General features: G+C 38.9%; 1 protein-coding gene across 4 annotated transcripts in view; it reads right to left on the bottom strand.

Annotated features, from left to right (window-relative positions):
• The window catches only part of TMEM39A (transmembrane protein 39A), a 38,072-nt gene that overhangs the window by 3,084 nt on the left and 21,424 nt on the right, over positions 1-13,564 (bottom strand). For 2 of the 4 annotated variants that reach the window (XM_038582928.1, XM_038582927.1), the window contains 5 exons: positions 11,920-12,074; positions 6,679-6,885; positions 5,264-5,612; positions 4,290-4,477; positions 2,269-2,389 (listed from right to left, as the gene is read on the bottom strand). In XM_038582928.1, the coding sequence (XP_038438856.1) occupies positions 2,269-2,389; positions 4,290-4,477; positions 5,264-5,612; positions 6,679-6,885; positions 11,920-12,074 (1,020 nt within the window). Of the gene's footprint in view, positions 1-2,268; positions 2,390-3,247; positions 3,429-4,289; positions 4,478-5,263; positions 5,613-6,678; positions 6,886-11,919; positions 12,075-13,564 lie in introns of those variants that run through there. The other 2 variants (XR_005383365.1, XM_038582929.1) reach the window with 2 other exon arrangements.

The following is a 13,564-nucleotide window of genomic DNA, read 5'->3' on the forward strand; positions in this document are numbered from 1 at the left end:
AAAATTAAATGTGCCAGTAAGCTATAAACTGAATGAGTAGAAAGGTTAGGATGAGTTTTAACTTGTAACAGCTATAGGTAGTCGGCACATTTATTTTTTTATAAGCCAATTAAAAAAAATTTTTTTTTTAAAATTTTTTAAAAATTTTTATTTATTTATGATAGTCACACACACACACACACACAGAGAGGCAGAGACACAGGCAGAGGGAGAAGCAGGCTCCATGCAGGGAGCCCGATGTGGGATTCGATCCCGGGTCTCCAGGATCACACCCTGGGCCAAAGGCAGGCACTAAACCGCTGCACCACCCAGGGATCCCATCCCAATTAAAAAAATTTTTTTTAAGATTTTTATTTGTTTATTCATGAGAGACACACAAAGAGACATAGGCAAAGGGAGGAGAAGCAGGCTCCCTGCCGGGATCCTGATAAAGGACTCAATCCCAGGACCCTGGGATTACACCCTGAGCCAGAGTCACACGCTCAACCCCTGAGCCACCCAGGTGTCCCAACTGGCACATTTTAAATGAGTGTTCTCAAATTTCAATGTGCCTAAGAATCATTTCCAAATATGTAAATGCTGCAAATTCCTGGAATCCTTTGGATGTTCTGATTTAGAAGTCTGGCGTAGGGTCTCTGAATCACTTTAAAGAGTGAGCCAGTGATTTATATGCAAGTGGCCCAAAGAACACTTTGAGAAGCACTGATTTACCGGTTTGGTCATACAAAATCAGTAATAAGCTAACTTCCCTAATCCTTATTCTTTGGATTTCACCTGATTCTCCAGCTCTCTAATACACCAGCAAGAAAAATACTTATTTTTCAAACAGAAAACTCCAGTAGAATATCTGCTTATTACGAGTTTCAAGGGGACTGCAAAGGTCAACAGAAGCCATTAATGGCCTATGGAATACAGCTGATTGAATTAAATATACCACTTAGAAACCAAATGCTTACAAGTTGTGACTTAAGTCTACTCCTCTGCCTTAAGGCAATTCCAAAGGAGTCTAGAAGGAGTTGCTGGTAGTTTCCTCATTCAACATTGTACCTGGCCCATGGTCCTCCCAGCCCCCACTCTGCCCCTGCCTCACACCCTCCCCTGATAGTATTTACAAGTATCCAGCCTTAAGTTCCCAGTATTTAACTGAAAGGCCCTTAGCAGCAAATATCTGCAGAACAGAAAAGTCCATATACCCTCACAAGGAACTGGGAATGAGTGAGAATGAGATTTAAGTATTTCAAAAAAGGGCAGCCCTGGTGGCACAGCGGTTTAGTGCCACCTTCAGCCCGGGCTGTGATCCTGGAGACCCGGGATCAAGTCCCGTGTCGGGCTCCCTGCCTGGAGCCTGCTTCTCCCTCTTCCTGTCTCTCTGCCTCTCTCTCTCTCTCTCTGTGTGTGGGTGTCTGTCATGAATAAATAAATAAATAAATCTTAAAAAAAAAGTATCTCAAAAAAGATCTCCAATTCTTTTTTAGACAAAGGCAATGCACTGTACTATGAACAGTCCCCTGAATGCACCTTCTTTCTCCCACTGACACTGATCAGCTAGCCTTTCTAGCTAGAAATAAATACTTCTGCCTCCTAGAGTCAGAATTTCCAGAAACTGAAAGATCAAATAGGACACAATCCAAGGCATAAATTCAAATGGGATAGAAACCGAGTTTAGTGGACATCTATTGCTTCTTCCTTTAAATTTTTTAAGCCTTTTTTCTCTTAATCCAGGAAAAGGTAAATGGCCAGACATCATGGCATTTGTATTACTTTCAGAAGGGAAGTCAAGGTTGTTTAAAGAGGTGCTATGACAAATACTACCCACCCCACAAAAACCCCAAACAAAAACAAAAAAAAAAAACCAGCCGCCAAAATAAAACAAAAACTCAAACCCAACAAAACAAAACCATTATTATTATATTAAATAAGACTTAAGGATACACAGACACAATATAACAAGGATACCACTAAACTATTAAAAATAAAAATTGTAAGATTAAAAAGGGAAGTCTTAAATAACTGTCTACTTGTTTCAGATAATACTAGATGCAATTCTGATACGACTTTAAACTGTTGAAGCTGGAATAATGGTATTTGATCTTCAAACTGTCTTTCAGAATACATTTCCAAAAGACAAGGGGCATTATAGTAGTAGTAATAATTCCATGTATTAATTTCCTAGTATGAGCTACACACTGTGCGAGGTGCTTACACACATAGTGGCCTCCTAACACTTACCACTAAGTTTATGTTTGAAAAGAAATAAGTGGTACTTGCATAAAAGCGGGCATGGGATACGTCTGAAGGCACTGCCACGTTGTAAGGCCCCATGGCTCTATATAAGCATCTGCTGTGTCGCACCAGCACCCCTTGAGGCCATATTGTATTTTCTGACCAACTAAGGGAGAAAAAAATGCAACGTTAGCATATTGGCAATTACAGATAAGACAGTGTCTGGCAAGGCCAATTACATTTCTATGGAAGGAATTAAGTATTCAAAGCTTCATCTGCCTGAATTCTGAGAATATAGTAATTGCATAGTCAAACTGGAAAGTTAGGAAGGATCTGTTCTTATAACTTCATTGCTATAGTAGAGAGGTTGCAAAGTGATACAGTTAACTCAGTGTCAAAGGACCTATGAGGCTTAGGAAATTAATGTGTAAGGCATCTATGAGCCAGAAAATCGAGTGCAAGCAAGTGGACTGCCACCTCAATCCCAAATGAGCAAAAATATTGATGAAAATGCTAGAGAGAACAAACAAGAAGAGAAAATGCAATAGTAGTAAGAATAGTGGAGAAATGAACACGCTGTCAAATTAGCATGACGTTTACCGCAGAATTACATCCCCCAAAGGTATAGAAAATCAGTCTATTTGTCACATACTTCAAATGCCTCATACATACGTGAAGCTATACAGAACACAGAGACACACAAGGTACTGACACACATACTTTTCTTTTTACCGCTTTCTTGGTTTATTTTTATAGAAGTTTCTTTAGCAAAAAGAAGTTATGGAAGAAGCTTCATTGTTTCCAGCACCAATGTGATGGAGTTGGGGTGGGGATGGGGATCTTCAGGTTAAGCTTTTTAAAAAAAAATCTAAGTTAATTCATCTCTTCCTGATTTTGGAAAGGTTAGTTTCCTAGGGTAAGAACTGGGATAACATTTTAGATATATTAAAACAAAAAAAAAAGGTCTAGCACCCTAAAGCTTTCCCAGTTCAGAAAATGTTCCGTCGGCCTTGCTCACACTTACCAGCATTAAAGTGATGATACACCTCATGGCCATGTGCCATCAGGAGCCTGAAGATGTACAGTACTAGTACTGTGGATTGTATTTTCAATTTTTATTGAAATTTGTCCTTTGCCCACAGTCGGGTTTCTTTTCAGCCTGGCCCAATCTCTTTCAGTTCCTGGGCTTGAAGGCCTGTGCTAATCTGTATCAGACATCAAGGCAGATAATTGAAGGGATGACTCTGAGGGGGAGAGGGGAAGGGGAAAGTCCCCTCAATCTGTCCCACTTCATTAGGAAAGAATTTCTAGGTGATGAAATTTGTGAAATGTTCCAATTGTAAAAGGGAGGAAGATGAAGATGGTCCAGGTCTGAGAGGAAGGTATGGCAAAGGGCTCAGAAGTGAGAGAACAAAAGGGTTCTAAAGTTAACCACTTTGGATCATAGGGACCATGCACAGAAATGACTGATAAGGGGACATAATGAGAGGAATACTCACAGAGAACTCAATTAGGGACAGTTTTCATTAAATATGGAAAAAGCAGGGAAACATTCATTAGCAAGTTTAGGAAAAATAATAAAAAATGCAAGCAAAGAAAATTACTAGAACAAATTTACATTTATTAGAAAGGAAAGATGAGAGAAGCAAATTTTAGCTGCCTGAGTGTGAGATGATTAGCTAGCAACCATTAAGCTGTGGCAATGAAGAAAAGATGAATTTTACAATCTTCCAAAGAGAATTAAAAATATATCATGACTCTGTCAATCTGGGCAAAGGGTTAAGACTGAAAGAAAACTCCACTATTACAGCCTGGGAAACAAATTATACACTCCAGGGTAACCGGGCAGCTGAAAGGTAGGAGGCATTTAAGGAGGGACTGGGGATGGTGGTGGGAATGAGTTAATGTCCCCTGTGTTCAGTTTAGAGTGATGACAAGCATCCATGTAGACAAAAAACAAAAAATTAATGTTCAAAGCCAAGAACAAGAATGACATACAAAGCAAATAAACATGATCAGCAGCATGTAGAAAGGTGTTATATGGTTTTACCCTTTAGGCTACTCACATGTGCTGTGGAGCATTGCTGTAGGACCCATGTTCGAGCTTCTGCCACTTGCCCAGGTGAGCAGCTGATTTATGTAGCAAATCACAGTACTTGGACGGCAGCAGTTGTGTGGTGAGCATGACAAAAGCATTGATCCACACCATAATGAGGTGCTCACATGACCAGCGCATGTCATAGTACTGGGTACTCTGGAAGAAATCAGAAGAGAGAGAAATGATCCATGCACTGTTAAGCAAGAAGGTAGGGGTGGGTGCGTGTACATACGCCCTGCAGACAAATGCCACACTGAGTCACACATGCATGGGTTGTCCTGCTGTCCGTGCAGAAAGTTCAAGAGCAGAGTCCTCCAAAATCCTTCAACCTGACTTTCTGGCTGTATGAATTAGGTTGGGAGGGAGAGGCAATTATATTTTAAGTGCTTCCTTTCTAGAAGAGGTGAGTGCCCTCTGTAAATGACCACTCCGGCTGCAGATGTGCTTCTCAATAGGTGAAGAAAGGGCACTAAAATGTCCCAAAAGATTTTGGGCCCAAGTGACATCCAGACCACTTCTCTCTTCTACTGAAGTAAATTGAAATTTAGATAAAGGTTAGATTAAATTCAAGGAAACTCCTGATTAACCATGTTAAGACCAACCACGGTAGGCTGAATTTTATTAAAACCTCAATCCTCTTAAGCTACTACATACTGATTCTATCATAAACACAAATTTTATTTTCCCCGGAAACTGGAAAAAAAATTAAAAAAAAAAAAAAAAACTTTAAAAAAGAAAAAAAGAGGGACCACCACGGGTGCATCACATATATGGAAATACCTATCCGCCAACCAGGAGCGGTATTAGTGCACTCCGGATGCAGCCGAACTCCACCATCCAGGCTGCCAAAGGGGAGACAGAAAAAAGGGGGATTAAATAAGAAATACCCAGTTTATGTCATTCACACACAAATCCAGGAAGCACATAAAAGTAACCACTTACCTTCACAAAACACAGGGGGAGAAATGCAACATAGTAGGCACTGAAGAGGGAGTTGAAGAGAACTTCCTTGATTCTGTGGTTGAAATCTGCTTTCAGACATTCAACTTCATTGCGAATAAGGTCTGGAGATAGGGGGCAGCTGTGGGTGGGGATGGGCGTGGCATTATTAAACTGTTCTTTTAGAGACTCCAGCAATAGGGAGAGAAAGTCTTTGGATTTGGCCAAGCCACCCACAGTTGAGGCACTTTCTTCTACAGCCTGCTGCTGAACCATATAGTTATAGTCTGTGAGAAGAAGATGAGCTCTACTATCTTGGTGAAAACAGCAGAGAGGAACATAAACGCCAAACCTGCAGAAAACAGTAAACGTGATAATGAGACCACAGACGTCACCATAGATCAAATCTGGTAACTATATTAGTAAAATAGTCATTCACCAGAATGAACATAATATAAACAGGGACTCTGCTGACGGTAAATTCATTATTGGGGAAGTTCTTTAATTTCTTCTCACAAAGGCAATACATGTTCACCGTAGAATAACAGAAGACTATACAAAATCACAGTGACAAAACAGAAAACATGTAAAAACAATCGCTTTTAGAATTTTTACAACTGGGTGCACAGACTTCATACTTGTATACATTTGGCCTCATAGAGTATAAACTGTTTTGTATCTTTGAGTGTGTGTTTATGTATGGGTACCTATTTTGAGCATTTTTTCACGTCATTAAATATTTTTTCTACAACAATTTTTTTAAAATACTAGTAGTCTCATACAGATGTACCATAATTTACCTGTTTCTTGTTGGAAACCAGCGGTTTCTTACTTTGCATTACCATATGAATGCATGGATAAAGCACTTTCCTACATGATCTTTGTGTCATCTGGTAATTTTCAAATGGCATGCCCTTCACCTCAAATTTCCCCTTCTTAATGAGGGGTTCCTCTGCCTCCCCACTACATCACCCACCTCAATTCTACAGGCACTCCTAGTTCCCTTCCCCCTGCCTAGTTATTTTTCTTCACAGATCTTACCACTTCATATATTTTACATGTCTATCAGGTTTTTTATTTGGGTGGGGTTTTTTGGTTGTTTTTTGGTCTATCTTCCCCTTACTACATTGCAGGTTCAGTGTGCCAGAGATTTGGGTCTGCTTAATTCACTGCTATATCCTTGATGTCTAGAATAGTGGCTGAAACCTAGTCGGTACTAAGCAAATATTTGATATATTAATGAAAACAATTCTAGAAGTACCTTAAATAAATTTCTATAAGTAGAATAACTTGGTTAAAGGACTGAATATTTTTGAGACTTTTCATAACTTCTGATAGTTATTTCAACCTCGGTTCCTTAAAGCTTTTCAAAATACTTTTCCCCAGTCCTCATAAGCAATGTCCACATTGTGACTTACATATTGTAAATAAAACGGTCATTTTGCAGGCATAAATTCAGGTATGAAAAATAGCAAATACAGGCAGCCCCGGTGGCGCAGCGGTTTAGCGCCGCCTGCAGCCTAGGGTGTGATCCTGGAGACCCTGGATCAAGTCCCACGTCAGGCTCTCTGCATGGTGCCTGCTTCTCCCTCTGCCTGTGTCTCTGCCTCTCTCTCTGTGTGTCTCTATGAATAAATAAATAAATAATCTTTTAAAAAAATTTAAAGAAAAATAGCAAATACAAAGATATCCTATTTAGTAATATATTTTAGACAAATATTAACAAATTCACCTGTTCACAGTTTTCTATAGAGGGAGAAAGAATGAGCTTGTTATAAAGTAAGAGAATGGGTAGCAGCTCTGGGACCCACTGTGAATGTACCATGGAGTAGTAGTGTGGGAGGGAGTAAATGCAGAGGCAACAGGCAGAGTTCACACACGTGCAAAACTGTGAAGGCCAGAGAAACCTGTCACTGTTGCTGAAACAAAAACTACACATGTAGAGGTGAGACAAGAGGCTAGGGTGTGTGGCAGGTTGCAATAATGGCCCCATTTCTTAACTCTTCCTGTAGTCTTACTGCACAGCCCTCGCTCTGTGTATGAAGTGACCTTGCCTTATCCCCACAATGGGTTCAACAATGTGACCTGTTCTGGCCCATGGACCTGTTGGCCCACCATGAAACATGATGTGATCAGAAGCTTGAAATGGGCTTGCACACTGGGGCTTGCTCTCATGCCATTCGATCAATTTCATGTGTCCATGCCTAGCCTGCTAGAGCATGAGAGACACGTAGAGCAGAGCTGACTTGTCCTAGTTACTTAAACTGATAGTCAGTCAATCCCACAAGTGTGACTGAACCCAGCTAAGACCAGGAGAGCTTCCTGACTTCCGACTGAATCCAATGCATGCAAGTAAGTACATACTGTGGTATGCTACCATGGTTTTGCAGTTGTTTATTACAGCATTATATGGCAATGGACAACTGATATAGGGTACAATGAGAGAAACTAGAAAGGCAGTATAGTATCGAAGGCTTAGACTTTGGAGGGCTCTGTAAGATGAAGAGGGTAAAGGAAACGATTCATTAAAGAATTTTAAAGACGGTTAGTAACATGATCCAACTTCCATTTTGAAAATCATTACAGTTACAATGGAAAATGGAAAGGAGGGCAAGAATGGATCGCCAGAAAACCAGACAGAGGTTTAGAACATAATAGCAGAGGTTACAGAGAGCAGTAGATAGATTCAAGATAAACCTAAGAGCAACAACCATTAGTCACTGGACTAAACTACCCCAAACTAGGGATCCCTGGGTGGCGCAGCAGTTTGGCGCCTGCCTTTGGCCAGGGCGCGATCCTGGAGACCCGGGATCGAATCCCACGTCGGGCTCCCGGTACATGGAGCCTGCTTCTCCCTCTGCCTGTGTCTCTGCCTCTCTCTCTCTCTCTCTGTGACTATCATAAATAAAAAAAATAAAAAAAAAAAAGAACTTTAAAAAAAAAAAAAGCAAAACAAAAAAAAACTACCCCAAACTGAGAAGCTAGCTGAGAATCAAATTAAAAAAAAAAAAAAAAAAAGCAGAAAAGAATCCCTTTTTTAACCTATGAACAAACAAGAAAATAAAAATGTAGTTATTGTCATTGTCTAATATGTTAAATTTCTCACACTTTTTAAAATTTAAGTTATTAGACTTTTAAAAAGTGAAGGCAAATATATTTAAACATAAAATCTGTTTAAATTATATGTTTATTTCATTGTTTTACAAGAGTGTGGAGAGCCTTCAAAAATAAGTTTCTTTATATTCCTAAATCGAAATGGAAAAGTTTACTAGCCATTTTGATATGGTAATCCTTTTAAAGCTGGCCAAAATATTCCTTGATGTATCCATAATTAGCCCTTCAAATCAAATACAGTTAAACCTAACTGATTCAACCAGCTGTTGCTGAGAAACAGAATAATGACATCATTTGAAATCAAAGCAGTTAAAATATTAATCTAGAAATACAGAAACTGATGTAAAATATATACACCTTATAAGAAATATGAATCATGAAAAATGATGTTTATAATATAGAGTTAATCTTGTAGGAAAAAGGGTAATACTAATGAACTAGGTTGATGACTGCCTTAAACAGTATAATTGGAAAAACAAATAGTAGTATAATTAGAACTATTGTAGCACAACCAATAGACTCTTCCTGCCATCTCTGCCCATATAATCTCTGATTAGACCTTGATTTTATGCTATGTAACTACCCATTTAAATCCGTGCTTACATTTCAGCACTCTAAATGGTTATCTAGGGGATCCCTCGGCGGTGCAGCGGTTTGGCGCCTGCCTTTGGCCCAGGGCGCGATCCTGGAGACCCGGTATCAAATCCCACGTCATGCTCCCGGTGCATGGAGCCTGCTTCTCCCTCTGCCTATGTCTCTGCCTCTCTCTCTCTCTCTTTTTCTCTCTCTGTGACTATCATAAATAAATAAAAATTTAAAAAAAAAAAATAAATAAATGGTTATCTAAAGCAATGAATCTCAAACCTGAGCTAGCAAGAATCATCTGGAGAGCCTGTTAAAAGACAAATTGCTGGGTTCTACCTTCTGGAGTTTTTGTTTCGGTAGATTTGAGGTAGATTCTGAGAATTTCTATTTCTAAAAAATTTCCAGGTGATGCTGATGCCGCTGTTCTGGGAACCACATTTTGAGAACTACTAATTAGAGTAATGGTGCTGATAAGAGCTCTAGAATCAAAAAGACCTGAGTCTTTCTCACTAACTGACCATAAGAAAGTTTTTTAGTCTCTTTATCTGTCTTTACCTGTGGCAAAGCCTGCTAATTGTCTGCCAATAGCCACCATTCTCCTGTTCTTCCACTGCAAAAGAATTTTTAGTTGAGATACAGCTGTTCTACTAAACACAAATTTCCAACCTCCCTTATAATCTATCCTGCTAGAGAGGGTGGAACAAGAAAGACAGCAGGAGCCTGGGTCCCAACACCACGGATCTAGCTGCCACAGCTATCCAAGACAATTTATACACATACTGTACAGAAGAGAGGAATAAACTTCTCAGTTATGTCTTTGGACATACTTTGTACTTTGGATAAAAGTACTTTGGATCTGTTACTTTGGATCTGTTATGTCAGACTAAATACACAGCCTCCTGGGTTATGGTGATGATTTCATGAGGTGATGCTTATAAACACCTAGCCCAGCACCTGGCACAGAACTTGTTGCTTAATAAATGGTAGCTATCCACTAATATCCAATGAAGAAAGTATTAGCCCAAGGTATACAAGTTAAACTATGCAGAATAGTTTAAAAGCCAGTAACAAGATACAACTATTCACTTATCAGCACGGCTAAAATTTAAAAAACAGAAAACATCAAATGCTGATAAAAATGTGGAGCAACCAGAATGCTTACAGAATTGATGAGAGGATAAAATGATACAACTTCTTTGCGAAAAAGTCTGGTAGATTTTTATAAAACTGAACATATTCCTTCTACCCTATGGCTTAGTAAGGCCTCTCCTAAGTATTTCTTTCAAGAGAATGAAAAGATTTCTTACAAAAAAGACATATAAGAAAGTGCCTAACCGTTTTATTTTTAGTAATAGCCCAAAACTGGAAACCCAGGTATTCAACAGAATAAATAAGTTTTAATATATTCATACAATGAAACATTACTGACACATGGAAGATTCTCAAAAGCAACAATTTTATCCCCACTTAGTTTTGAGACTCCTTGTTCACCCCATTCCTTCAAAATAAGGCAAGCGAATTCCCTAGATCACCTGACCTTTGAGGGTCTTATTCATGTATCATTAGTCTATCTAAGACATTTTTGTATCAGAAGACTTCAGTGCCTCATATATCTTATTAAGTAAATTTTGTTACATTCTGAATCACTGAAAACTGGTTATCTGCTTATGATTTATTCTATAAACTGGAATATTTGATCCCTAGGCTCCTGACTATTCTGAATTCTCACACTGTGTGAGAGAAGCCTTACAACTAAAGTGTATATACTGTAGGGTTCTATTTATATGAAATGCTAGAACAGGCAAACTAATCTATGGTGGGAAAAATCAGGATAGTGATTATCTCTGGGGAGTGGAGGATGGGTTTGATTGGAAAGAGGCATGAAGGAACCTCTGGGATAATAGACCTCTGGGATAACAGTCATGTTGTACACTGGGATAGAGGTTTGACTTACAGGTATATACATTTATCGAGACTCAGCAAATACGCACCAGATTTATGAATTTGATTTTATGCATGAATCTTACCTCAAAAGAAAAACTGTAAACAAATATCAAATTCTAGTAATTGATATGCATATGCTGACATATTGTTTTTTTTTTTTAATTTTTATTTATTTATGATAGTCACAGAGAGAGAAAGAGAGAGAGGCAGAGACATAGGCAGAGGGAGAAGCAGGCTCCATGCACCGGGAGCCCGATGTGGGATTTGATCCCGGGTCTCCAGGATCGCGCCCTGGGCCAAAGGCAGGCGCCAAACCGCTGTGCCACCCAGGGATCCCTGCTGACATATTTTGGAGGAAGTTGAGGTCTGCAATTTAACTTTGAAATGTACCAAAAATAAGATGGACTGATGGATGGACAGAGGACTAGTTGGACAGTTATGTGCTGTGCAATTATAGTAAAATATTAATGGATGGAATCTAGGTGGGGTAACACAGGTGTGTGCTGAAAAATTCTTTCAATCTCATGTTTAAAATTTCCATCATAAAAAAAAATAATAAAATAAAATAATTTCCATCATAAAATGCTGGTCAAAAAAAAAGGACTTAAGCGCACAGGGCTTATTCCTGTTACGTGAACCCAAAGATCAAAGTAATCTGACCAAGAGTTAAGACTGGTGAGCCAGTTCATTGAACTAATTACCCATCATTTGTGCCAACATAGGCAGTATTTGCATGCTTTATTTGATAAAGAGCACCAATTAAATGCTCTCCATTGGTAGAATGGCCATACCTCTCAAGTTTCTTGGGACAGTCCTGGTTCATGTCTACTGTCCCAATTGTATCGTAGTATAAAAAATAATTATATGGTTACCCTACCCATGGGTTTTTCATATTTTCTGAGCTTTTGGTTTATATTTGAAGAATTTCATCTTCCTCACTTTTATACTATTGTTTGCTTGACCCAAATAATTTCCTTAAAAACTTACTAATAAAATGGTAAAACTTGAGTACTCACGGGTAGCCAAGGAAAAGTAGATTGAGGACTGAATGGCTTCGGAAGAGATTGACGAGGGTCCAACAAAGTACCCATCCACATAAAGTGAGTAGCACCAAGCGAGCTGATATCAGAACCATGTAGTGAATCATAGATGCTGCACCCGCCTTAGTGGCCTGAAAGTTTGGAAGCACCAAAAGGAATACACTTTAGAAACTGCTGTATTCAAAAGCAATGTGACTCAAGGAATCAGTAGATTTAGTAGAAATCTGCCCCAACGGGGGAGGAAAGAAGGAAAACTGCCCCATTTCATCTTATCTTACTCATTTTTAAAGATTCAGACTTCTCCAGGCAATTCATTGGTTCCTCCTTGCATTCCCACGGTGTCTCATACAGACCTCACTTAAGTTCTTAGGACATTGTCTAATTTTTTTACACATTGGGGCTTCTCAAAGTATGGTCCGTGAACCACATTCATCAGAATTACTCGGGCTGCTTACTGAACTTGCAAATTCCTACTGCCTGTCCTTACCAGATATAGGGAACAAAACTCTAAGTCAGGGCACCTATATTTTAATAATGCACCAGGTGGTAAAGATAGTGAACCATTAATTTATCTGACTTCAGACTAAACAGTAATAGCCTCAATAGTAGCAACATTGTTTCCATTTTCCTTGGAATCCTCCCCCCAATCTATTTGCCCAATTAATGTTTAATGAATTACTGAAGCTTCAAAAAATAATCAGATCTTCTCTTAAAAATCCTTATATAAATAAAAGCTCCTTTTCTGACTTTTGCAAACATGGAAATAATGGACAATCACTTCCGCTTCTTTATATCACAGCTATTCAAATATTTTCCCTTAACCACACATTTTAAAAACAGATTAAATATAGTAAGAAAGCGTACTTGTCTAAATGTGAAGCTCTGCAATGTTATTCTCTTTCGGAATGAACTAGGAAGAGAAGGAGCAAAATGCAGGGGAAAACGGCAGAATGCTACAACCTCAAAGCAGCGGTGTCCAAATACAAAGGGGAAAAAATTATGTGGGGTCGAGAGTAACGGGAGGGGGTAAGGAGCTTTTCAGGTCCTTCATCTTCATCTATCCATTTCTTAGTTTTCCCAATATACAACGCAGCATCTGTAACATATATGCGCTATGGTTCCTTATAAATGCAAAAAGCAGTTGAATTAATACCCTAAGCCTCAAACCATAGAGAAGGTTCAAACTAACCGTTCTCAGTAACAGGAGGGCAAAAATGCGTATCACTCCCCTGATACATGGTCTCACGACTATGTACCTTACATGTCAAAGCCTAAGGAAGGCATTTAAACTGCTAGGATTACTCTATTGCCTCCATTTTCAAAATTAAGAAGGCTGGGCTTCTGCCCAATGTCACCAGATAGCAGAACCTGAATGTATTTATCATTTCTGTCTTATTCCAGAGCCCAAGCTCCTAATTACTATGCTATGTATGACAGATACCGTATCAGGTCCTAGGGATACAGTAATAATCAAGACAAGTTAGAACTCTGTCTTTATGAGGCTGCCCAAGAAAGATAAATACTAAACTTATATTTACACAAATAATTATTTTTACAATTGTGGTAAGTGCTACAGGAAAAGGCTGTTAGGGAAAGCAAATAAAAAGAACCCAACCTAGGG

Source organism: Canis lupus, chromosome 33 (genome assembly GCF_011100685.1).
Source record: "Canis lupus familiaris isolate Mischka breed German Shepherd chromosome 33, alternate assembly UU_Cfam_GSD_1.0, whole genome shotgun sequence".
Classification (NCBI taxonomy): domain Eukaryota; kingdom Metazoa; phylum Chordata; class Mammalia; order Carnivora; family Canidae; genus Canis; species Canis lupus.